Below are 25,624 nucleotides of genomic sequence, written 5' to 3' on the forward strand. Positions count from 1 at the left end.
AGTGACCCTCAAACTTTAAGGATTTCTCAGATGGTGCTTTTCTGAGGGGAGACAGGAGGGATTAAGTGATTTGTTCAGGGTCCTGTAACACTAGCTATAGGAAGTTTCTGAGGCCAGATTTGAACTCAGGTTGGCCTGCCTCCAGAGCTGGTGTTCTATGCACTGTACCACCTAGTTGCCCCAGGTGGTGCTTTTTTACTCATAGAATTTTTACTTTCGGCCATTTTGGTAGCATTTTCTGGTCTTCATAACTACCATAGGAACAGAGTGAATTTTCAGAAAGAAATTGCAAAGGGATAGAGATTTGGCTGAACCTAACATTTAAATCAATATTAAGGTGCTAACTTTCTAAGGACATGAGTATCTCAGTTTCATGCTTGATAGGAGTGATGTCTGTAGTATTTCCTTTGCTCGATAGGAAGAATCTCTCCTGCCCCCTTAGCAGAAGGGACTATAGTCAAAGAAGCTTTGTAGCTTAATAGAAGGGTCAGGTGTTTTGGGACCTAAAATTAAAGATAAAAGAAAAACAGGAATGATGTCTGGAAGCCTAACCTGTGTACGAAAGGGAGAAGCTTGCATATTGAACAGGCTGATTTTTTTTTAATTAATTAGATCATATTTTCAAGGGAAGATCTGCCTTTCCACTTTCCCACCTTCTTCCCTCTTTCTCCAGTTGAAGGAGCAGGAAGAACAAACCCCTCGTTGCCAACTTATGGGCAAGCAAATCAAACTCTTGCATTGACCAATGTCTGAAAAAGTGTCCCCATCTGCTTTGTGAATCCATCACTTCTGATGGGCAGTGGGCAGCATGTTTTATCGTGAGTCCTAAAGTTGTGGTTAGGCATTGTGTGTCTTTCAAAGTTGCTTGTCTGTACAGTATTGTTGTTACCATATAAATTATTCTCCTGTTTCTGCTCACTCTGCCTCAGTTAATACAAGTGTTCCCAGGTTTATCACTTCTTACAACACAGTAGCACTCCATCACGTTCATATACTACAGCGTGTTTGGCCATTTCCCGGTTGTTGGGTACACCCTCAGTTTCCAGTTTGTTGCCATTGCAGAAAGAGCTACTATAAATATTTTGGTACTGCAGGTTGATCATTTTTAATGAGCATCACTAGCGAGGTAAGTCATGGTACCTTGCTAGGAAATTTGTTTAAAGACCGTGAATTAACAGCTATATAATTAGGCTTTAGTTACTCTTATGTAATAGTTGGGAAATGTATATTCAGCTTCTTTATGTTGTTACTGTATTCAGCATTATTTGTTTGCTTCACTTGAAGGGGACCCTGATAGCGTGGAATTTAATGAATCATTGTTGTGGAATTCCTTGGTGCTTGGTGCTCTTCTACCTTGTGGTTTAGTGCTGCATTGAGAATACCCTTAGGTATTTTTCTGACTTGCTCCATTTTGGTGGAATATTTCTACTAATGCCATTTTACGAAATTTGTTCTCTTGTCTTTAAAAAATAGAGTACATGGCTAGAATTCTAGGAAGGCATACACTAGTGGGTGTGTTCATTGTAGTATTGGGTGTTAATGCAGTTCTAATACTTGTGAGGAACAAGATAGAAAAAATGATGCTTCTCAACCTTTCTGCCAAAAATTTGGGGAGCACTTTATTCCAATTACATACATTAGCCCCACCCCCAACTTCCCTAGTTTTGCCTTCATACTATTGGAAAGAGTTGCTCCTGTCTCAACCTAATAGCCATTTCTGACCCTAAAGGTCACAGGTATGAATTACTATAACCTTCTGGGATCCCTATATTTCCATTTAGAAAATTAGATTTTCCCCTCTAAAAATTTAATGTTCCAGACATGTAGAGATTATGAAGTTGAGCACAGAAATCAAGATTATTTATCTTTACCTCTCAAAAACCTCTTCAGACAAAGGGTGTTTTATAGATTGATGTCTCTTCTGTTATCTGCTCTATTGCAGTATATGTTGTTTTAAAAGTAGACGATGCTAGGAAAAGCCACTGGTTAATCTCCGGTGAGTATACTATTTAATCTTAGTCGTTGAAGAACTCCTTGTTTAGGGGTAAGACTCATTATTTTAACACAGCAGTAGAACCTGCGGTGCCCGACTATGTGGAGAGCATGAACATATTGTCCTGACTTTTGTCCTCTATCTTTGAGGGAATTAGAGCAAGATGAGGATGAATAGAGCCTTAGAAAGCTAGGGAGTAGTGAAAAAGAACATTGAAGGAAATGTTATTTAATAAGATTATTTGGCAATAGGATGGGTATTTGAAGTTATAGGAAGATAAATTGGAAGCAGTGAAGTTGTATGTGGTAGTTTTATGTCAGCTCCACTTATGCTATCGGTATATACCTTTTGTTAGGTTCTCTCCCTCTCCCTTTTGGAGGGATTGACGGGATTTTCTAGCTCCTCTCTAGAGCAGAGATCTTAAAAACTTTTTTATATCATGGATTCTTTTGATGAAGCCTATGGACTCCTTCCAAAACATTTCCAATTGCATAAAATACATAGCATTGCCAAGGAAATCAGTTTTGTTGAAATACATTTATCAAAGTTTAAGAAACAAAAACAACACAAGGTCATGGACTCCCAGTATAGAAGCCCTGCTCTAGAGGAGAGACCATTTGACATGGTAGGTCTGAGAGCTAGCCAAGAAGATTGAGGTTCAGGTTCTGACCCTGAGCAAGTCACTTAGGCAACACTCTAATAGGTTGCAGAGAAAGTGTTGGCCTGGGTTGGTGGATCGAGTGTTCTTATCTGGAAGTTCCCTGCCCCAGTGGAACCACAAATCCAATTCCAGTCCTTATCTAAAGGGAGGTGTAGGTAGGGGGAGCCATCACAAATTTCTAGTATATCAGTTCAGAGTAAGAATTTGGGTTTTCTGGCACGTGGCAGGAGTACAAAATGAGTTCAGATCACTGCCCCATTAGAAGTAGTTAATTGTAAGACAGTGAGCATCTGCTCCTGGCCTATGTCAAAATTTTGGAACCTGGCCATAAATCAAAGATGAAAGTTCTTAAATCTCTTAGTAAGAGAAAAAGGAAGGATAATTGTTGGTGTTGACTAGTTTGATACTTGCCTTCAGAGGATTCTGATAATCCCTGTAATTTCTGCCTTATCTAGGCAGAATTTATCTAGGAAATTTCTACCCTTTCAAAATGAGTGCATTATACTTTGGGCTGTGTCCCTGGAGGTTCTACTGATTTTCTCATCTATGACATTGTCACTATCCTCCCAAACACTAATTCCTTCATTTCCTGCCCCAAACCCCCTTGGTCTTATTTAACCTTAAGACATTCTTTCTCTTACTTCGTACCATGAGTATTTGACATCAAGTAATGTAACCCTTGTTTCTCTTTTTACTAATACTGATCGCTTATATACCTATGGATAATTATACTAGTAACCTTTGCCCTCACTCCCACCTGGATGAGAATCTTCATGTTAATCAAAACTTGAATAAGAAAATAATGACCATAAGCTTGATATGAGGGTTTATGACAGATGTAATCATCCACCTAAAATACAGATTCTCTCCTAACACTTTAATGCATTTAAATGAAGCAGAGTTACACAAAGTTGTCCCAACTCTGCCTCACTTAAATCCAGTTCATACACAAGTCATCGTCCTATGATGTTATTGATCTTTGAAAATGAAGGATGAACAACAGCAGTTCAGTGAAGGAAATGGGGCAGACCTAGAGTCTTAGTTCCTAATGGATCAAGTCTTATGTCACTGTAAAGAATGAGACACAGACACTGGAGGTTCTCATCCAGACAGAACAGGTGGAAGGAAGCAATGGAGTTAGCCTTTGTAGCACTTTCTATGGTACGAAGTCAGCTTCTTTGGGTTACCAGATAGGCATGGGTTCTTGTGAGAGAGCCTGGCAGTTTGTGAAATTGTGGGATTTACTATGAGAAACTGTCCGGGTGGAGAGACCAAACTATTCAATATTCCTTCACATCTGGTTATTCAGGAGCCGTTTCATCTGGCTAGCTAAAAACTTATGAACATTGACAGTGAAATAGAACCAACATAACTTCATTAAAGGATAGATTATGCCATACTAATCATATTCCTTTTTTTATCAATGACGGCCAAGGCATAGGTAGCATGCTTATCAAACATGCAGTTGATACAGTCATTCGGCTGGTTCAGAAATCAACTTGACAGGTCTAGGACGGGCGGAGAGGTATGACTAGACAGTTTCTGTGGAAAAGATCTTCCGGGTTTTAGTACATTCACTGAGTCAACAATGTGGAAACTTGATGCAATCTTAGGCTATGTTTAAAAAAAAGTTGTAGTGCTAGTAGTCTCTCCACATCTAGAGTGTTGCATTTGGTTTTGGTGCCACATTAAGGAGGAAAGTTTGACATATTGCAGCATACCCAAAAAGAAAGCGATCAGGTCGGTGAAGACTGGAAGGACCATGACATGAAAAGGTTTATTGAATGAACCGGGGATGCTTCGCTTGAAGAAAAAGAGTTCAGACTTGATAGCTCAAATATTTGAAGGGCTGAAATATGGAAGGAGGATTCGACCTATTACGCTTATACTCACATGGCCAAACTAGGAATGTGTAGACTGGAAAGACTCATGTGAGCTGATGCGGAGTGGAGTGAGCAGAACCAGGAGGACATTGTACACAGTAACAGCAATGTTGTGTGATCAGCAACTGTGAATGACTTAGCTATTGTCAGCAACATAATGATCCAAGACAGTTCTGAAGGACTCATGATGAAAAAGTCTGCCTCCAGAGAAAGGAGTCTGAATGCAGATGGAAGCAAACTGTTTTTCTCCCTTACTTTGGTCCCCCCCCCCATTTTATTCCACAAAATGACTAATATGGAAACATGTTTTACATGATTGCATATCTATAATCTCACGGAGGGAGAGAATTTGGAGCTCAAAATTAAAACAACAAATGTTAAAAATTGTTTATAAATAAATTTTAAAGAAAGGAATATATGGATCTCGCAACAAAAAAAAAGGATGGAGGGCTATCTTCAGGCTCAATTTAAGGGAAACCTTTCTGACGATTAGATTTTTCCTGAAGTGGCCAATTGGCCACTTATAAAAGCTCATAGAATATTTAGTGTTAGGGGGACGCTTAGAAGTGGTCTAATCTCAATTCCCCTTTACAGATGAGGAAACTGAGACTCAGAAAGATGAAGTGACTTGTCCCAAAGTCATATTGGTAATTAGAGATGAGATTTGGAGGGGAGGGAGGGGAGAATTCTTACTCTGGTGAAGATTATCTCTGTGGTCCTTGCCTACTCCATGATTATGTGATAAATCCCAAATTCCTTAGCTTTAAACTGCTTGTATTTCTCAAATAGGCTGTCAGTCATCTCTTCCACTGAGGTGCTTAACCTTTTACAGATTTCTCCTCATCCTTATGGCTATCTCTAACAAGTCCTGCATTTCCCACATGAGGTATATATTCCTGTGTAAACAGCCACAAGTTCCTTACTCTATTTTATCCCAAACATGCCTGTTTCCTTCATGCCTTTCTGTGTGTGTGTGTGTGTGTGTGTGACAGAGACTGAGAGAGATATTTGTTTAGATTCATAGATTTCGTAATTGGATATACCTTAGAGATCAGCTATGACCTCTAAATATGAGTGCAAAGCTGTACCTAAAGCATAAATATTCTCTACTACACACCCAACAGGCTGTCATTCACTCTCCACTTAAAGTGACTGGACAGTCTCACTAGTTTCTTTTTCTTTTTGGCTTTTCTGAGGAGGCAGTCAGGCTTAAGCGGCTTGCCCAAGGCCACACTGCTAGTAAGTGTCTGAGGCTGAAATTGAACTAAGGTCCTCTAGATTCCAGGGCCTGTGCTCTAACCACTGCACCATCTAGCTGCCCCTGACAGTCTCACTAGTTTGTGAAGCAGCCCATTCCAGTGTGGCACAGTTCTGATTATTAGGAAATTCCTTCTTATGTTACCTTATTCTCTTTCCTTGTTTCTCTGAGGTTGTATTTTCTGTCCCCTTATATATTCTCATTCCCATTTACCAATAGAAGTCTTCCCTTATAATGAGTCAAGCAAAATAAATCGGCTTTAACTGCTGTCTGAAAACTTTACACATATTCTTCAGTTCCAGATTTCCCTCCACAATACCTTCCCAAAGTTTTATTGATGCCTTTTGTTTTTTATATCAAAGTCATTTCACAATAACTACTCCCACTGAACCTCTCTCTTACCAAAATAAAACAGATTTGCTAACCTTGGTTGGTTTGGTTTTGTTTGAGCCCTGTCCCATCTTGGACAAAAAGAGGCAAATTGTTTTATCATTGTAGGGGGCAGGGAAAGAACCAAAATTAGTCGCTAAAATTAATCTTGAATTCATGTACCTTTTAATGTTGTCTTCGCTTAAATTATTATAATTATATGTATTCTCTTGTTCTGCTTTCTTAACATCAGTTCCTGTTAGTTTTCCCACATTCCTTTGAATTGCCCTCATATTCTTCAGTTCTTGTGACAGTATTCCATTACATTTCATATACCACAGTTTAACCATTCCCCAACTGATAAGTACCCACTTTGTTTCCAGTTTTTTGTTACCACCAAAAAAATGTTGCTCTGGATAGTTTGGCATACATGGGACCTTTTCCTTTTGTCTTTGGCCCCCTTGACCAAAATTATCCCCAGTAATAGGCTAGTTTAATGACTTTGCTCTGGTAATTCCAAATTGTCTTCAGAATGGTTGCACCAATAGAGCATTAGTGCAACAGTCTTCCTGAAGCTTCTCCAACATTTTCCATTTTTGAAAATCATTTTTGTCAATATGACAGGTAAAAACATCTGAATTATTTTAATTTGCAGTTCCCTTACTGGTGAGTCAGCATTTTTTCATGCGACTTTGCAGTTTTCATTTATTCTGTTGAAAACTGTTTATATCGATTGACCATTTATCTACTGTGGAGTGGCTTTTGTATTATATCTTCATGGCAATTCCTTCTCCATCTTGAATGTCAGACCTTTACCAAAGCCGCTTGGTGGAAAATTTTATAGGCTGTATAGTGTGGTGGAAAGAGTACAGAGAACCCAAGTCATTTCATATGTCTCTGAGCCTCAATTTTGAGTTAGATGATTTATAATTTAATTTATAATTTTCATATTAAATCTATGATTCTATGAACCTACTTTTCCCTATTCCACTTATTTTACTGGGTTGTGCAAAGCTTTTTAATCTTACATTATTTGGAAGTCAATCTCCCAGAGAGACTTTGGGGGGGGCGGCATAGACATTCAGGGTTAAGTGACTTGTCAGGGTCACACAGCTAATGTATGAGTGAAGTGTCGGAGGCCAAATTTGAACTCAGGTCCTCCTGACTGCAGTGCTGCACCTAACCACCCCCAGAGATTCATTTTCAATGTATAGGGATACAACTTTTGAGTAAAGATTGAATGGAATCATTCCCTTTAAATAGGGACGGCTAGAGATCTGGGAGTAAAGACACTACATTGAGAACTTTGCAGGGCACATTGGTGTTTCGTGTCTCTTAGTTTTCCCAACTTGTATTAAATCACTTTTCCAGTGCATGATTCACTATCATCTCTTGAATGGGAGGGAGCCCTATGAGTATGTTAAAAGAGGAGGTGAAAACTTTTTTGAAAGGGTAGCAGTTTGCTAGTGTTGCCAACCTTAGAGATTCAGAGCTGTAATGTGAAAGATTCAGCTTCTGGAGTTTCTTTCCATGTTTACACAAACTGGTCTAACAACTTTGTAAGAATTGCCTTCAGGAAATATTAATGTTAATCTTGCCTGTTTTCTGTGTGCAATAAAACTAAATTTATGAGAAATACTATGCATTACAAAATGAAATTTTTTAAGAATTTCTCCATTTCTAAAGTAATCTTTAATTTTGTAAAGCTTGAATTTTTTTTCTGGACTAGATATCCTAGAAGTGAATAACGTGCAAAGCAAGTTTTTTTGGTAGGAAATATATTGATGAAATCTGTAGCAGAGATAAAACAGTGTTGCAAAAAGACATACTTTAAAGTGATTGTTATAAAGTTAGATTTAGCTTTAGAGTTTGGGGTTTTTTTTTTAATTTTATGAAGACTAAAATATTCTCCATATCTTACCAAAATGTTAACAAGCTAAGTGTATATTCATTTAACTGTCCCTACCTTCTAATAACTTTATGGTAGTGATTCACATTTAGGCAGCTACTTGGTAACAGGTTAGGACTTCCATTGTTGTACTACCAAGAATGAGCTTTTTCTAAAAAGGAATCCTGAATAGACTAAATCCTGTCCATGATCTAGTGAACAGTGTTTTCACTACCTTGACTGTATTGGAAACATACCGATAGTACTGTTTATTGCCTAAATTGTCTAGTGGTAGAAGTAAATTGGCATTTGTATGAAAGACATTGCTTTGACCTGTCATACTCATTAAATTCCCACAGCTTTTCATATCAACATCTTTCTAAGTTCAGATGACCTACCTAAGTCATCCCTTACCCTAAAGTTCATTCTCTAAAGCATTCTTCCTCTGCCCAGTCTGCTGCCATCCTGGGTTTCTCTCTGCTACATTCTGTATCCTCTAAGTTACTAACCTTCCTAAAAAGATCACATGGTATAGTAGAAAAAGCACTGAAATTGTAGTTGACCAGCTCCATTGAGCATATTTTTGGTGCTTCAGTTTGTTTGTGACACCTTCAGCAATCATTTAAAATAGTTTCCAAACTTAAGTATTAACTCCCGTCTCCCAAACCCTACCTTTTTCAACAAAATTGTTGCAGTTCCTCATATGCTCATTTAAATGATTTCTTTTTTATTATGAATTTAATGAAAGTGAACATTTAAGAGAGGCTTGCATTTGAAATTGTGAGCTTGTGTTAGGTACAATTTAAAATTATATATTAAATGTAACATTACAACAGAAAAATTGCCCTCATCTGTCCTCTTTCTTCTATTAAAAGAAATACTTCAGCGATGCCCTTTTCTTTTTCATCACTATTACTACCTACCAACTCCTTCCCCAATAGAAAGCAAGAAACTCTGATAATAAGTACAGACAGTCAACACAAATGAATGCATTGCCTGTATCCCGAAAACATCAGCCTCATTATGCACCTTGAGTCAATCTTATTTCTGCCAAGAGGTGGGAAATGTGCTTCATAATCACTCTTCTTAAGTCTTTCAGGGTTTACATTATCATGGCTTAAGTTTGGGACTTCTGAGCGAAGAAGCTAATCGAGAGTGCGTGCTTTTGGGCCAGCTAAGTGGCACATGGATAGAGTATCAGGGCTGGAAGTCAGGAAGACCCAAGTTCTTATCCAGCCTCAGATACTTATTAGTTGTGTGACCTCTTTTTGCCTCAATTTTCTCATCTGTAAAGTGGGAATAACAGCGCCTCCCTCCCAGGGTTGTTATGAGGATAATGTTTGTAAAGCCCTTGGCACAATGCCTGGCATATAGCAGGCACTAGAGAAGTGCTGGCTGTTGTTTGTATTAAACTAAGACCAACAGCAGTATAAGGAAAGCACCAGGCTGCCCAAGGTGGGACCCAGGCCAGAATGGAGATCAGAGCTTTCATGTCAGTGAGCAGTGAGGTCAGATCTATGAGTGACTGCTTCCAGGTTGAGCAAGATAGAGAGGCCTAATTATCCCTCAGCCCCCCTCCCCCAAAAGTATTACAATTTTTAAAATGACAATACAAGCAAATCTTAAATGTGATATTTCATATACTTATTAATTTCTTTATTAAGCATATCTGCTGTGTGCCAGGAAGTGTGGTAGGCACTGGAGATACAAGAATACAGTGATCCTTATGAGGAGACAAGTATGTATAGAATTACATATAGCAGGCAGTCTGATGATAAAATTCACTGGGATGACAGCAGGTTGGACACAACTCAGCTTGGCCTCACTGCATTGCACTCATCGTCACTTGGAACGCTTTTCTCATATTTGTCTTGATTTCGTTGACTTGGTTTAAATTTTGTCCTATCTGTAAAAGTGGATCTATGTATGTGAGAGTTACTGTACTCCAAAAAATCCAGTAATCTGGTCCATGACTTGCATCCCAGGTCACAGCTCAGTGGGAAAAATTTCAAGTCAACCTTTTGGAGCCTTAATATCTCCTCGTTAAAATGGGCATAACACCTGTCTTGTCTGCTTTATAGGACTGAGAAGATCAAAGCAAGTAAGTGCTTTATAAATTGGGAAAGGATATAAAAAGTTATCGTCTAAATATAAACAGAAGTAGAAAACTAGTGTGACCTTTATTTTGTAGTGTCTTTTGCATTTTCTTTGTTGTTTTGGCTGAGCTTGGAGCTCTAGTTCGTGAGGCATTTGCATGTCTGCTATCAGTGTTCCTTGGTCTGTGTGCTCCCAGCCTGGCCCCAAGGTAAATCGCTGGCTAATGGAGGTTCAGAATCATTCCCAAACAGACCAAGCAGCACCAAGCACCAAGGAGGCTTCTTAAGAGTTTTCATCTAAACAACATAGCATTATGCTAAGTTGGTGGAAGGAAATATCCACTTTGTCACATGCTTATTGTGAAGTTTTTTGTTGTCATTTTCAAATAACCTATTGGGGAATGCGTTGTAATGTAGTGGAAAGAAGCAGCAGACGTGGCAGTTAGAGTCCCAGCTCTGCTCGTGTAACTCACCAGCTGTGTGATGTGTCCCTCAATGGTCTTATTTTTTGAGTGAGTTACACTAAGGTTCCTTCCAGCTTTAACAGTCTCTAATTCTACAATTGGCATTTTTTTCATCATGGGAATGTCAGTTTGAGGCAGCCAGGCTTTATTTGCCATAGAATAACTTTGTCACATTTGGGTTTGTCATAAAAGTTGGGACAGTAACTTGAGCTCTGTTTTCAACAGATAGAACTTCATTTGTGTTTTACTTGATGTGCGATGTTCCTTTAATAGGTCAGCATATTGCCTCTAAATCCTCTGTCCATTTCTGCTGTGAAGTTTAGAGCTGACAAGGAGCAGTGTTGTCTTAATCTTTCTTTCATTCAGGCATTTGTTAAACTCCCACCATGTTGCAGGTATTAAGGATACAAAGAAAAAATGGACCAAGTGGTCCTGCTTTCAAGGAGCTCACACTGTTGAGGAACACAGACTTGTCTAAGTATATTCTAGTCTGCTCATGTGTAAAACTGTAGCTGATTTAAATAATAGTAATGGGCTATTTAGATTGTATCCAAGGGAACTTAGGAATTCTTTTACTTTAAATGAAAGTTGTTTTTGGAAGCAGCTGTGTATCATGGGTTCTTATATTTGTGGTAGAAAACTGATTTTTAAAAGTTTATAAATGAAGTTTGTGATGAAAAGAATCATCCTCTTTTTCCAGTTTGATGCAATGTCTTTGAGCTAGAGGCTACCGTAGCACTGAAAATTGTTTAAATCAGCAGGGAATATTGTTAATGAGCTCATACAGTTCTCTACCATTTGACCCACTTAAGAGCTTCCCCTCAGTTTCTTTCCTATCCTTTACTTTGGAGAGAAGAGCTTGTCTCACTGCCCCAGAGGGTGGCAGCAGAGGCCTATCACACTATGCCAATGATTTTATCCTCTCAACACTCATTATTGTTAAATCATTTTTCAGTTGTGCCTGATTCTTCGTGATCCCATTTGGGGTTTTCTTGGCAAGGATCCTGGAGTGCTTTGCCATTTCCTTCTCCAGCTGGTTTTACAGATGAAGAAACTTGAGGCAAAACAGGGTTAAGTGATTTGCCCAGGTCACACAGCTAATAGTAAGTGTCTGAGGCCTGATTGAACTCAGGAAGATGAGTGTTCCTGATGCCAGGCCCAGCACTTTTATCCACTGTGCCACCCAGCTGGCCCCTAACTAACTTAGGCAGATTTTGGTGCCTAAATTTAAAATTTGAGTGCTGGCACAGAACCTTCATTTTTCACACAGCAAACAAGTGTTGTGAAGGTTTACATTCTTAGGCCACCTTGCAACCTGAAGACAATAGAGTTCTTGGCAGGGATGAACTGGGTACCCACTTTAATTATCTTTTCTCAAATAAAGCTACTATGCCCAAGGTTTCTATCAGGTTCAGCACAAAGGAAATGAATGAGAGAGATGAACAGTAGAACCTATCTCTGATAATATTGGGGAACAGAACTAACAATGTTATAGACTGTTTTTCCTCTATAGTAGTTTGAGGGGGCCAGCAAAGATGGGATTTGAGCTATGCTACATCCAAATCTACGTAATAAATGATACAATGGAATTTTCTTCTGCTTTTCTTTCTTTCGCAAGGGGCGGGGTGGGGTGGGGTGGGGTGGGTGGGAAGGTAAGGCAGTTGGAGTTAAGTGACTTGCCCAAGGTCACACAGCTAGTGTGTCAAGTGTCTGAGGCCAGATTTGAACTCAGGTCCTCCTGACTCCAGGGCTGGTGCTCAACTCACTGTGCCACCTAGCTGCCCCACTTCTGCTTTTCTTAGTGCCACTTTTCCCTTCTTTCTTCTCTCTTACCCCTGCTTTACATGCTTCCTGTTTATTTTTGTTCTTTTATCTCTTTCTTTGCCAGTTCTCTCTAAAGTATGGGCAGATGGAATTTATATTTGAAGTACATGTATTGGTCTAAATGTAAGCTCAGTAACTAGGGAAATACTAGGACCTTTTGACGGTGTTCCCTTTCCTTTATTCCTTTATTCTTCCCCTGCTCCCATTTATAAGGACTTCAAATCCACAAAGCCTCGAATTTAAGAATCAGATAGGAATGTGTATGCATCACATTGAATAATCTTCTTTATCTTAGAGCAGATAAGCGTTCCTACCAGATAAATTGGTCTAAATAGTACTAATAGCTATTTTAATAACCCCCTAGTTAACAGTAGTGGCAGATTTTAATCCTGTGTCTGGTTTATTATTGTAGATTGGGTCTTGTGAGGGTCACAGTTCTTTGACTTTGTAAAGTATGGGATTAGTTTAGTATAAAACATTAGTATGGTAATGCCAGTATAGATTTAATTTCAGACACATTTTAAACCAAGGACAAAACCTGTAATGGGGAGGAGAGAAGGGCGGAAATCAATACAATATACAAATACAATTTAGAGGTATCTAGTCCCTTTGAAAGAGAACTGCCAATTTAAGGGAAGGCTAAGACTGTAGGATTTTTTAAAAGTTATTCATATATTTTCTTTTTATATAACCTTCATTTCCCAATATATCTGTCCCTTATATGTCTTTCATTGCTTCTCTGAATTCTCAGTATGCCTTTCTTAGAGTAATAATATTCCCTTACATTCACATCCAACAGTTTATATAGCCATCAGTAGTTATTTGCCACCACGAAAAAGTGTTGTTAATGTTTTGCTGTATATGGGACCTTTATTTTTATCTTTGAACTCCTTGTGGTGTATGCCTATCAGTGAGAACTTTAGGTCAAAGGGTTATATGATTTTAATAACTCTATTAGAAGTTCTAATTCCTGTTTCAGTCTTGAATCTTTTACCTCATTTATCTTATTTACCCCCCACAAAAAAATTGCAGAATATTCTCTACCTCTTATTAGACAAACCAATGCAATTATAAATAAAATGGCTTCACTTAAAGTTAGAAATTAGATGAATGAAAAGGGAAATTTTTTTGCTGTGTGCTTTGCATAGACCATGGGGATTTCCACCTCAAACATCTTAATCTTTTCTTCCATTACGATGCAAATCGTATGCGATATTTAAGACTAAAGAACATAACGGTATTCTCTCTTTCTCAGCAATGGCACCAGTATGATATCGCTGATCATTCCTCCCAAAGACCAGATTTCTCGAGTGGCAAAAATGTTAGCTGATGAGTTTGGAACGGCATCCAATATAAAATCTCGTGTGAACCGCCTTTCAGTGCTGGGAGCCATTACATCTGTACAGCAAAGACTCAAACTCTATAACAAAGGTATCTTCTTTAGAATATGATTTCCCTCCGCCCCCTGGCCCATCCCCACCGCTTTCCTTCATTAACAATATTTTTGATTTCTGTATACATGCACTTGACAGACTTAAAATACTGAATTCTTCTTATGACTTTTCCCATTCTGTGTCCCTTTAGACAATCACTCGTGGCAAGGCTGCTGCAGTAGTACTTTGGTCACACTTGTTTCCCTAGGCCACTTGTCATCTTTTTTCTTAGTGGTGGTGATAATAACAATTAATAATAGCATTTAATAGCCCGTTAAGCTTTGGACGGTGCTCTGTGTGTATCAGCTCATTTGGTCCTCAGGACAGCCCTGGGAGGTAGATGCTGTTGTTCCTCCCATGGAATAGAGCATTGTTTTGTGTGGAGATATACGGTATTGGACTGTAAGTATTAAGGTGTACTTAGACATTTTAGGACGTTTTAGAACAAGGTTCAAAATGTAGATAAACTTGTGCTTTAAAATCTTAATCTTGTGCTGTGCCTAGACTCATTACTCTTCTTATGGAGGAGGAGGAGGAGGACAAAGACTGAAATCAAATTCCTATCAAATCCCAAATGTCGAAATTATTTTCAAAGAAGAATCTAAGGAAACGAGGTTTCAATGGGATTAAATGATTGTATTTTTGCAGTACCTCCAAATGGTCTGGTTGTTTACTGTGGAACAATTGTGACAGAAGAAGGGAAGGAAAAAAAAGTCAACATTGACTTTGAACCTTTCAAACCAATCAATACTTCGCTGTATCTGTGTGACAACAAATTCCATACAGAGGTAAGAAGCCAAACTATTTTCTGTCGTGGGTTTTGAAAGAAAGCCATTCGTGTGTTCAGTAGAGAGGCCTGGGGGAGGGAGGGAGTGGTGAAAGAACAGAGTTTAAGTAGCTGTGCCTGATACTTTCTAGTTCTCCTTCTGATACACATTATCTCTGAAATCTGTACTGCTACGGTAGCATGACTTTATACAATATCCATACAACATAGGGGTTTATATGAAAGCTAAAAGAACCTTGTATCTATATTTGGGGTAGGCGGGGCCTTGCTTGGCAGACAAGGAGACAGGAAGCTCATGGGACATTCATTAGTCTTTAAATAGTCTTTGTTGCCAATTTGTTCTTGCTGATTTGGTGAGGAAATGGAATGTCACCACTCCAGATGTTCACTAACTAAACTGAAAAGAGAGGATCGTAACCTTTTTCTTAGGAAAACCAAATGAAACCAATATTAAGTCCTTGAGTAGAAAGGGTGGAAAGAAGCCTTTGAAATAAAGGAATTGCTCAGTTAGTCACCTGTATGGGAACTAGCATTGTTCAGTTCTGAAGACGAACTTATTTACAGTATGGCATTAGCCAATTCCACTTTTTTGGAAAGTGGGCTGGAATGGGCTTTGAAAGGTAGGAAAAGATAGCATTTGCTCTATCTACCCCTACTTATCGATTGTGTTTGTATATATATTTTTTCATTAAACATCTCGATAACGTATAAGCATATTGTGCAGTGCCACGGTTTGTCTTGAGAAGCTACCTTTTGGATCATGTGTTTTGATGACTTTGCAGTGGTGTTAGTAATTTTTGTAGACAGAATATCTCACCAAAGTGACCCATTTCCATAGACAGTAGGGCATCCAGAATTTGAATCAGCTCCTGGTTCAGTTCTTTTGCCTTTCATGGACCATGAGAGTGAAAAAATTCTACAGTGGACTGAGAATAGGCATTCATCCAGTGGATGATGCTGGGTAAATTGACTTTGGGAATTTCTGATGACATAAGACAGGGACTTCTGGAAATAGTATTTTCTATTTTTTCCAATTACATGTAAAGATAGTTTTCAACATTCATTTAAGTTTACCCTCATTAGTTTTTCTGAACCCTAACTTCTTCCCCAAGGGTCTCTGTAATCTTCCTTGTTCTGCTTCCTTTGGCCGTAGCAGGGGGTAGCTTGGTGTATGGTTCATTGTGTTCTCCATCAGAATCAAAGTTAAGCTAATTGTGTCTGCTAATGGAGAAGAATACTTTGGAGGAACGTTTGTTTCCCACAGGTGGCAGTATTATATCTGGTTTCTCACGAGCCAGCATAACATATCACCATTAAGAACACAACTTCATTAACATGTGCACCAGTCCTTTCTTGATGCTAATTACCACATGGTAGACATAGGAAAACATCTGTTCCAGGATTGGGCAAAGATTGATTTTAAAAAAATAGACCAGACTCTTGATCACAGTGATTAATCTGTACTTTCCTGGTTGATATTTGAAGACACTATTTTCCTATTCTCTATTTAAAGTGGGATGTGCCTTCTGAAATGTAAGAAGGTTAACACCCAACAACTGTCAGTCTGCCAAGCCTGTAGGGTACAGACTATCATCTTGTCTTCAGAGCTCCTACTTTGCCATATGGGGGTTGGGAAATTGGAAGTGGAAATTTTTATTCTAAGACAAGGCTTTCCCCCCCCCAAACTCTTGAATCCTTGGCTTGGTTAGTTGTGCTACCTTTAAAACCCAAGGTTGTAGAGGGTTTTGTTGATACACAAGAAGATTTCCTTATGTTGAAGTTTGTAGCCAGATGTCATTTAAATACTATGTTGCCCCCTTCTCTTTTTTTTTCCCCATTGAAAAAGTGGTGTGGCCCAGTATATACAGTTCTCGTATCAGGGTCAGAGTTCCACGTTTTAGCTATTTGACCATGGGCATATCACCTAAATTTTTAACACCCAGTCACTAGTGCCTTCCCCCATAATTTTACCTTGTATCTATTTTTTGTATGCAGATACAGGTACATGTACATGTTGTTTCCTCTGGCTAGATTATAAGTTCCTTGAGAACAGGAACTGTTTCTCTTTTATCTTTGTACCCAGAGCACTTAGCATAGCACCCAGCTCATAACTGCTTTAATAATTGCTTGTTGATTGACTATAAGTTATGGATAAGTTTTACTGATCTGAATTGGTGGAGTTTTCTACACCAATGAGATCATCCCAGGTGTGAAGACAAAAATGACAAATATGTCATAGGAAATTATATTCTTGAGGCAGAAGACAGCCTCTTCAGACACTTGTTCCTAGTTTCACACTTCTTAGGCCCACTTCAAAGAAGGAAGATTACATGACAAGTTCTTTTAAACAGTGGGAACTCAAGATCCTTAATTTATAAGTTTGCACACCATGAGTTTTCTGAGGTAATTGATTCTTTCCTCTGCCTTATTTAAATAGTAGGATTACAAGGGTAAGTTCAAAATGACGGTCTCTTTTTAATGAATTGAGTACTTGTTAGCTTTTCTATCATTGACATGTTCTACAATCCTCTTAATGTCCTCAGAAAACTCCAGTGAGGTTCAAAACTCTTAGAAATTAGTCACCTTCTATCTGAAGTTAGCATCACTAGCCGTTTTACTGCAGCTCTACTAACTTAAATGTCAAAAGAAATCCATTTTGTATGTTTATTGTCAGTTCACCAAACATTAAAGCGCCTCTCGTGTGCCAAGCATGCCCTGTTGTTTGTGGTATCTTAGTTCTCAGAGAATTTCTGCTCATTGTGTGATGTTCATTTTCTAGGCTCTTACAGCGCTGCTGTCTGATGATAGCAAGTTTGGCTTTATTGTAATAGATGGCAGTGGTGCACTCTTTGGCACTCTGCAAGGAAACACAAGAGAAGTCCTGCACAAATTCACTGTGGATCTCCCAAAGAAACACGGTAAACTAGGAAGAGAACACGAACTCATTTGTCTTTCTCCTAACAATAATAGGAAAGCTGAAGTCGTGTGAGAAAAGAACAGCAGAGTAAATACAGATTGTAGGGTTGGAGATATTGTGGAATGATTGAAGATGTGATTTTTCCTTTCTGAAATTTTCACAATAATAAGCTAGAAATCTGAGGTTTAAGCCCATCTTGTTAAATGCTAAAGGTTAATCTTTTAATCTAGTCAAGTAATAAAGAATAATAATTTCATTTATTTGACTGCCTGTAGTCCACTTGAGGAGTGAATCAGCCTGGTATTTATTTTATTTTTTTTTTTGCTTTTCTTGGAAATCATTACTCTGTCTTATACCTTATCTTTGTTTCAAAGGTAGGGGAGGTCAGTCTGCCTTGCGTTTTGCCCGTTTACGAATGGAAAAACGACACAACTATGTAAGGAAGGTAGCAGAAACTGCTGTGCAGCTGTTTATTTCTGGGGACAAAGTGAATGTGGCTGGTCTCGTTTTAGCCGGATCAGCTGACTTCAAAACTGAACTAAGCCAATCTGACATGTTTGATCAGGTGAGTGAAAGAGGGGGAGCTTTTCGTTGTATGTGCCTGAGGGTTAAGAGTTCTCCGGAACCTTGGCAAATCAGCATTCGGACTCATGCATCTAGCATTTTTGGCAGCCAGAGAACCCAGTTTCAGTGATAGCTAGTGTAAGTATTCTGGCTTAAATAATAGAGATTTAGCCTTAAAAGGAATTGTTCTTTGCTGTAGGTTAGCTTATGATTTATTCTGGGAGAAAGTAAGGAGATGCGAAGGAGATTTGGATTAGAATAGGAGAGGCAAATGGTTGAGGGAGTAGCACACAACAGTGGTTTAGAAATTATGCCTTGTTCCAAAGAAACAAGTGTCATTTTGTAAATGGTCACTCATTTGTGTTAAAGAGCTATGTTTTCCCTATCCTTTTCTGGTTTGTGCCTTGCCGTGGCTGAGATCATTGTCTCTCTTTGCTGTTTCTCCCTTTCCACTTCTTGTAGTACCCAGAGTATCCATCCATGTTGAAATAAGGGTCTGAAAAAATGAGGATTGCAAATGCCTTGAATCCTCACTAAGATGCTGGTTCAATTCAGAGAGGTTCCCTGATCAGAAAGATCTTAGTTTGTCCCTGTTTTCATGGATCATCAGGCCCTAAAACTTTATCACCTGGTAGCCAGCCTTCTGGGAAAAGCTTCTCTATGCTTGATTTGGACTGGGACCATACTCTAAACACTTTCCAGTTTGGTAGATACTGGCAGAACTTTGGAGAACTCAAAGTCCTTCCACACTAGAATAGGGGGGTGATTCTTGCTTGGGTACGGGTTTCCTTCCAACTCTGTGATTGCTCACTTGAGCTAAGAGAACCTAGGTTCAAATCCTGGCTCAGCTACTTTGGAGCTATATGTACTTGGACAGATCAATTTTCTCATCTGTAAAGTAAAGGAGTTGGAATAAATTACTTCAGAGTTCCCTTACTCCAAAGCTCTGAAATCGTGATCGTGTTCCCAGTTCATTAGGTAAAGCCACAAAGGTACTTTGTTTATCATCAGATAGCTTGACAGGAAGAGACAGCTTGCCCTACCCCAAGAGCAAAGTGATTCTGTTTGTGTTTAAGCTCTTTGAAGGTCTCAGAATAGGTAGAAAGACAGTTGTTGACGAGGGAAGTCTCTCTAGCAGTATATTCCATAGTGAAAGCAGAGCCTACACTCAGCAAACTGAACCTGCCTCCTCTCCTCAATCCCCAAATTCAAACTTACTGACCCAGTGATCATAATGCCGTGCTTTGAAAATACTGATGATGTTTTTTTTATTTGTGTCAAAGCGATTGCAATCGAAAGTTTTAAAATTAGTTGATATCTCCTATGGTGGTGAAAATGGATTCAATCAGGCAATTGAGTTGTCTACTGAAGTCCTCTCCAACGTGAAATTCATTCAAGAGAAGAAACTAATAGGTATGGATGGAATGTAGCTAATTTCCATAGTATCCTTAGGGTTTTCCCTATACCAGTATTTTCCCATCTTTGAAGCAGGTTACATTTTTTGCTTCAAAGGTATAGGAAGGTAATAGGAAGGAATAATTAGAAAATTAATTAGGGTCCTGTTAGAATAATGTTCTTGAAAGGTCCCTTTCAACTATAAAATTCTATGAATCTGAAGACATAAACAATAAGTGTGTTTCGTGGTGATCCTAGCCTAAGAATTGCTCATGTATAAAACTGTCCCCAGAGCACCGATACTCCTTTCGTGTATCAATTCTGTAAAATTTTGACCATTGCTGGGGTGGGGGGTAGGGGGGTGGGATATCATCTTATGCCTTATTTTCAATGTGTTGTAAGCTTTCTTTTCTCCTCCAATGATTTGAGCTGCAAATTTGGAAGGTGCAAGTTAATTTATATCTGTACTGACTGTCTGCCTTCTCCATTCCTAATTATATGCTGCTAAACATTCCTGAAGAAAGTAGTATAACCATACTGATGGTTCTGCTACAAATGCATGTTTTCTAATACCAACTGGGCCCTCACTGCTGCATGGCAATCCTTTTATTCTTCCCTGATTGACTGTCACATTCTCTACAATATCCTCAGATGTCACCTTTCTCTCTGACTCCTGCTTTGCTGCAAAAATGGAGACCATCCATCATGAGCTCCTCCCTATTCTTGCCCACTCTGCTCTTCCTAACAGAGCCGTCTTCATCTTCCGTTCTGTTCTAGTCCAGTTCTATTCTCAGATGAAGACCCGTTGCCAAACCTAGAAGTGCTCCACCTAGATTTCTGATCCCACTGTCTGACATCTCCAGGAGCTTGCCCCTCCGGTCATTCCCCTCCTTTTATTTTCAGCCTCTCCTTGTCTGCTCAATACTTCCCTTCCATATATAAATATGCTCAGATACCCTTGGTCCTTAAATGTTTACTTGACTGTAACATTTCCCAAAGTTACCCTTTAATCCTGCCTTTTTCTCACCTCCCTCTTTCCTTGTAGTTTGGCTTTTCTCTCCTGCTAACTGCTAACCTTTTTAAAGGTCCGTAGTCTTCTCACCTCTGCAGCTTTGGACACCATTGACCATTCCCTTCCTCTTAGATCTTCTGTAGTCTCTTGGCTTCTGTGACATTGATCTTTCCTCGCTCCTCCCTTCCCTGTCTGACTCATCCTTCCTGGTCTCCTTTACCAGATCATCCTTTCCCATCCTCTGTCCACCAAAACTCTGTCCTGGACTGTCTTTGCCCCTCTCCTTTGGTGATCGTATCTTTTTATGTATCCAGCCCTACTCTCTCTTCTGAATCTCCCATCCCATATAACCAGCTGCCTGCCAGACATCTCTAACTGGTTATCCTATGGGCACCCCAAATTCAAAATCTTTTCAATGGACTTGTTATTCCCTACCCCCCACCCTGCACTTCCCCCAAAAATCCCTTCTCTAAACTTTCCCTTATTTCTTTGTCTCCAACATTTTCCTGGTTGCTCAGGTTTAAAACCTTAGAATCATTCTTGATTGCTCTCTTCCTCAGTCTCCATATCCGGTCAGTTAGCAAGTCTGCAGTATCTCCATTCAGTCTCTTCTTTAGTTCAGATCCTCATCACCGCTCTCCTGGACTGTGGTGATGGCCTTCTGATTGATTTCCCTGACTTGGGTCTCTTCCTTCTCCAGTCCTTTCTCCATATAGCTGCCAAATTTTGTTTCTAAAAACAGATCTGACCATGTTACTGCACTACTGAAAATTCTTCAATGGCTTTCTGTCACCTTGAGGATAAAGTAGAATTCCTTCAGTATGGCATTTCAATCTCTTTGCAATCTGGCTTCTACTTATCTTTGTAATCTTAGATCATTTCCCTTCATTTTCTTTCCATTCCAGGCAAACTGACTGCTTGTTGTCCTCAGTTCATAGTGGTCCACCTATTATCTATGCATAAGGGGTTGTCAGTGTCTGGGATCCATTGCCTCCTTATCCTGAGCTTGTAGAATTAACAGCTGCCTTCAAAGCATAGCTCAGGTGCTACTTCCTGACACCTTTCCTGATCCCCCTCTTAAAACTACTTTGTATATATATTGTATTAATTGTTATACATGATGTCTCACCCAGTAGAATGGAAGCTCCTTGAGGGTAAGGATGGTTTTATTATTATCATTCTATCCCTAGCATCTAGCCAATGCTTTATACATAGTAGGTGTTTAATCAGTGTTTGTTGGACCATTCAATCGACTTCTCCTCTTGGGCATCTTCTAATTGTAGGAAGATACTTTGATGAAATTAGCCAAGACACCGGGAAGTACTGTTTTGGAGTTGAAGACACACTAAAAGCCTTGGAAATGGGAGCTGTAGAGATCCTGATAGTCTATGAAAATCTAGATATAATGAGATATGTTCTTCATTGCCAAGGCACAGAAGGTATGATAATTAGGTAGGGTAATGGGATTATTCTTTTTAGGAATTCAGGGTGGTCGGGATAGTCTTAAAATTTAAGTCCATCAAATGGTTTCATGAGCATTAAGAAAGCTGCCCTTACTTCACTACCTCTCTTCTACCCCTTCTATCTTACTTTTCCCTCTCCCCTTTAATCAAAAAAAAAACAAAATAGGTCCCTGCCCAAGCATTACTTAATGGTTATTTTTGGGGTCCTCCTGGCTCAGAGTGAGTGTAAATAGTGTTTCTCTTTTGGCCAGCAATCCTGAGGGTCTTTCCTTCCCAATTTGATTTTTTTTTTATTAAAGGAGCCATCCTTTGATTCACTTCTTAAAGAGGCCTATTCGCTGAAAGGCCATTTACTCACTAAAAGTGAGAACCTGAAAAGACCTTTGCTTAAAAGGGCCAAAGTCTCCCATTGCATCCTGGGCCATCGCCAGTCATCCTGATGGATATCTGGCCACTGGACCCAGATAGCCCTGGAGGAGAAAGTGAGGCCGGTGACCTTGCTCAGCCCTCCCTCACTCAAATCAAAGTCATCTGCAAGTCATGTCATCATCTCCCTGATGTCATGGTCCTCTTGGAGAATGAAGGACAAACCACAACCACCACAACCCTCTCAAAAAAAAAAAAATCTGTCCTTTCTGAAATAAGTATGTAGACACCCATAAGTACATAAACACACCCACCTGTGGGTTTTTTCTCAGTAATACTATTCTTTTTGAACCAGTGAGGTAACACAGTGGATAGAGCATTAGGCTCTATCTCGCAGTAGTCAGGGAAGTCCTGAATTCAAATCACCTCAAACACTTCATAGCTATGTGACCCTGAGCAAGACACTTAACTTCTGTTTCACTTTGCTTATCTGTAAAACAGGGATCATAATAGCACCTACCTCCCAGGGTTATTGTCAGGCTCAAATGAGATAATAATTATAAAATGCTTAGCACATAGTAGGTGCTACTTAAATGCCAATTATTATTATCTCACTAGGACAGGAGCAATTTCTTCTGGGAGGGTTTTTTGTTTTGTTTGTTTTACGTATTTTCCCCTTACCTCTTTGCCACATTGCAGTTTCTTAATACATCCTAAATGGGTGTTTAGGTCACTGTATGGAGCAGTTTCAGAATCTCTGCTTCACCTGGTAAATCAGTAACTTTGATTCCATCAGAGTAGGCTTATTTTTCTTCTTTTTCTTTTTTCCTTCCGTCTCCCAAAATCTATAGAAGAGAAGATTCTGTATTTGACTCCAGAGCAAGAGAAGGATAAATCTCACTTTACAGACAAAGAGGTATGTATGGGTCTTCGGTTCCAATCTCGTCATAACTAGCTGTTTGGCCTCGAGTGACCCAGAGGGTCCTGGCTCTAACATCCTCATTGTTCCTTGGGTTAGTCCTCTCATTTAATAGGAGGACTTTAACCTGAGTCTTTTTTGAGGTTTAATTTTATTTTTCAACAGGAAACTGTCAAAACCATTTGGCAGAAATTAACCAGGGCTGTCCAAAATGTGGCTCGCCTACAAGCATAGAAATTTGCAGGAATGCTTTAGTAAAAGAAGCCGGGCTACCGCAGAGCTCTCACTAAAACAGCAAATCAAAATACATCGTCTGTTGTTTCAGTAGAAACCTAAGGTTGAACAGCCCTGTCTTACACCATATGCCACAATAAGCACAAGTGAATACAGGGCCTGAATTTGAAAGGTCATGTCATAAAAAATTTAAATAAACCAGATCGGGTACTTGTCACTGCTTATGTCTAGCGGCACACTTCTTAACTAAGCAAATGAAAGACGCAATCACAAATCGAAAAGCTTGTGCACCAATAAATTTGTGAGAGCAAGTTTATGACAAGGAAAAGCTGAAATGTGTGCCATTTAAACCCGAGCTCCTAACCTCGGCATGTGCCCCAGTGGGGTCAGAGTTAGAAAAGTCATATACATGAAAATGAAGTGACGCTTTTCACTAGAAATCAGGAAGATGGACAGTTCAGATAACATGCAAGGCTTATAGTGACTGATGCAGAGGGAAGGGCAGAGAATACACAAATACATCAGGGAAAATCAAAAGATTTCAAAGAAAAACAAACTGAATGTTGTCCAAACTTGGTTTTGAAGAAGAGACGGGAAAATGAATATATTTCCATTCTTTGCAGAGGTGGAGGAGTGCAGGAATGGCATATTGCATGTGATGTCACACAAATTAATGAAGGTCTTGGTTAGTTTCGCTTAACCGTTTTCTTCTTTTCTTCTCTTTTGTTACAGGGCTAGCTTGCTTTGGGGTGGAAGGAGAAAGATATTCAAAATTGACGGTTATAGAAAAAAATACACTAAAGAATTTTTTTAAATGATGAAATCTTCTGTTTTTCTGTCACCTTCATTTCTGAATGCATCACACCTCCTCCCCTACCCACTGAACACTTGTAGCAATAAGGAGAAAAAAGGAGACAGTTCAGCATCACAAGCCAACACATTGCCTGAGTCTGATAGTCTATAGCCATAGTCTCCTATCTCTGCATGAGGATGGAGTAAACACTTTTTCAAAGCCAAGCTTCTCAGTCATGAAAGTTGCACAGTATTCAGTTTGGTGTTTCAATGTTCTTCCCCTTTTGGCAGTTTTAATCATTGTATATTATTATTTTCCTGCTTACTACTGTTCTACAGTACTTCATATCATATCCTTTCCCAAAAATAGGGAAATTTAATCCAGTCACAAAATAAGTTCTTCATTCCTCTTTATCGTGGTCATCTGAAAAACCAAGTCTTAGACTGACTTCTTCAAGTTAGGTGTGCATAGGTGTTTGATCTGGTATTGGGTTCACAGTCTGGTTTCCCTCAAACAGCTCTTCCTTCAGTTCTGAGTTTGAGGGTCAGAAAACCAACCTGGTAGAGCTGCTCTGGGAGTGTCCTAGTGCTGCCTGGGACTCTCTAAGTAGTTTGACTTGGGGAGCGAGCTGTGAGAATCGGAATTTGCAAAATTGTGTGTGTGTGTGTGTGAATGAAATTTACTGCTGTAATGTGTGGTGTCCAAACTATTGACTCTAAAGACGAGGAGGTACTGTTTTGAGATCTTAGAATATCTTTTGATGTGGCAAAACTCTAGAAAAGTTTTGCCTAACTACTTTTCAGGTTTAAAAATTGAGCTGGAGTGGGGCAGCTGTGAGTAGAGTGAGCACAGTGAGTAGAGCACCGGCCCTGCAGTCAGGAGGACCTGAGTTCAAATCCGGCCTCAGACACTTGACATGTACTAGCTGTGTGACCTTGGGCAAGTCACTTAACCCCAGTTGCCCTGCCCCCTCCCCCCAAATTTTGAACTGGGAAAGGGAGCTGACATTGAAGCCAGGCTGTGTTCACATGATTGCGTTGTATCCCCGGTGTGTCTTCTCCCACAGACAGGACAGGAACATGAGCTGATAGAGAGTATGCCGCTACTGGAATGGTTTGCTAACAACTATAAGAAATTTGGAGCAACGTTGGAAATTGTTACAGACAAGTCACAGGAAGGCTCCCAGTTTGTGAAAGGATTTGGTGGGATTGGAGGTAAGAGACAAACTTTACATGTGAGATTACAGTCATGTCCCAGCTGCAGGTATTGCTCTGTGTCTTTGGACAGCTGACTTAGCCTCAGGGA

The 25,624-nt window shown here is 39.4% G+C and overlaps 1 protein-coding gene across 1 annotated transcript in view; it reads left to right on the plus strand.

Moving 5' to 3' along the window:
* Positions 1-25,624, plus strand: part of ETF1 (eukaryotic translation termination factor 1) — a 36,932-nt gene that overhangs the window by 8,779 nt on the left and 2,529 nt on the right. Inside the window, exons 3-10 of the mRNA XM_036750492.1 lie at positions 13,692-13,867; positions 14,518-14,657; positions 17,436-17,574; positions 17,948-18,138; positions 19,421-19,550; positions 21,828-21,983; positions 23,225-23,289; positions 25,386-25,533. Of these exons, the coding sequence (XP_036606387.1) occupies positions 13,692-13,867; positions 14,518-14,657; positions 17,436-17,574; positions 17,948-18,138; positions 19,421-19,550; positions 21,828-21,983; positions 23,225-23,289; positions 25,386-25,533 (1,145 nt within the window). The remainder of the gene's footprint in view (positions 1-13,691; positions 13,868-14,517; positions 14,658-17,435; positions 17,575-17,947; positions 18,139-19,420; positions 19,551-21,827; positions 21,984-23,224; positions 23,290-25,385; positions 25,534-25,624) is intronic.

This window comes from Trichosurus vulpecula, chromosome 3 (assembly GCF_011100635.1).
Source record: "Trichosurus vulpecula isolate mTriVul1 chromosome 3, mTriVul1.pri, whole genome shotgun sequence".
In the NCBI taxonomy this organism is placed as follows: Eukaryota; Metazoa; Chordata; class Mammalia; order Diprotodontia; family Phalangeridae; genus Trichosurus; species Trichosurus vulpecula.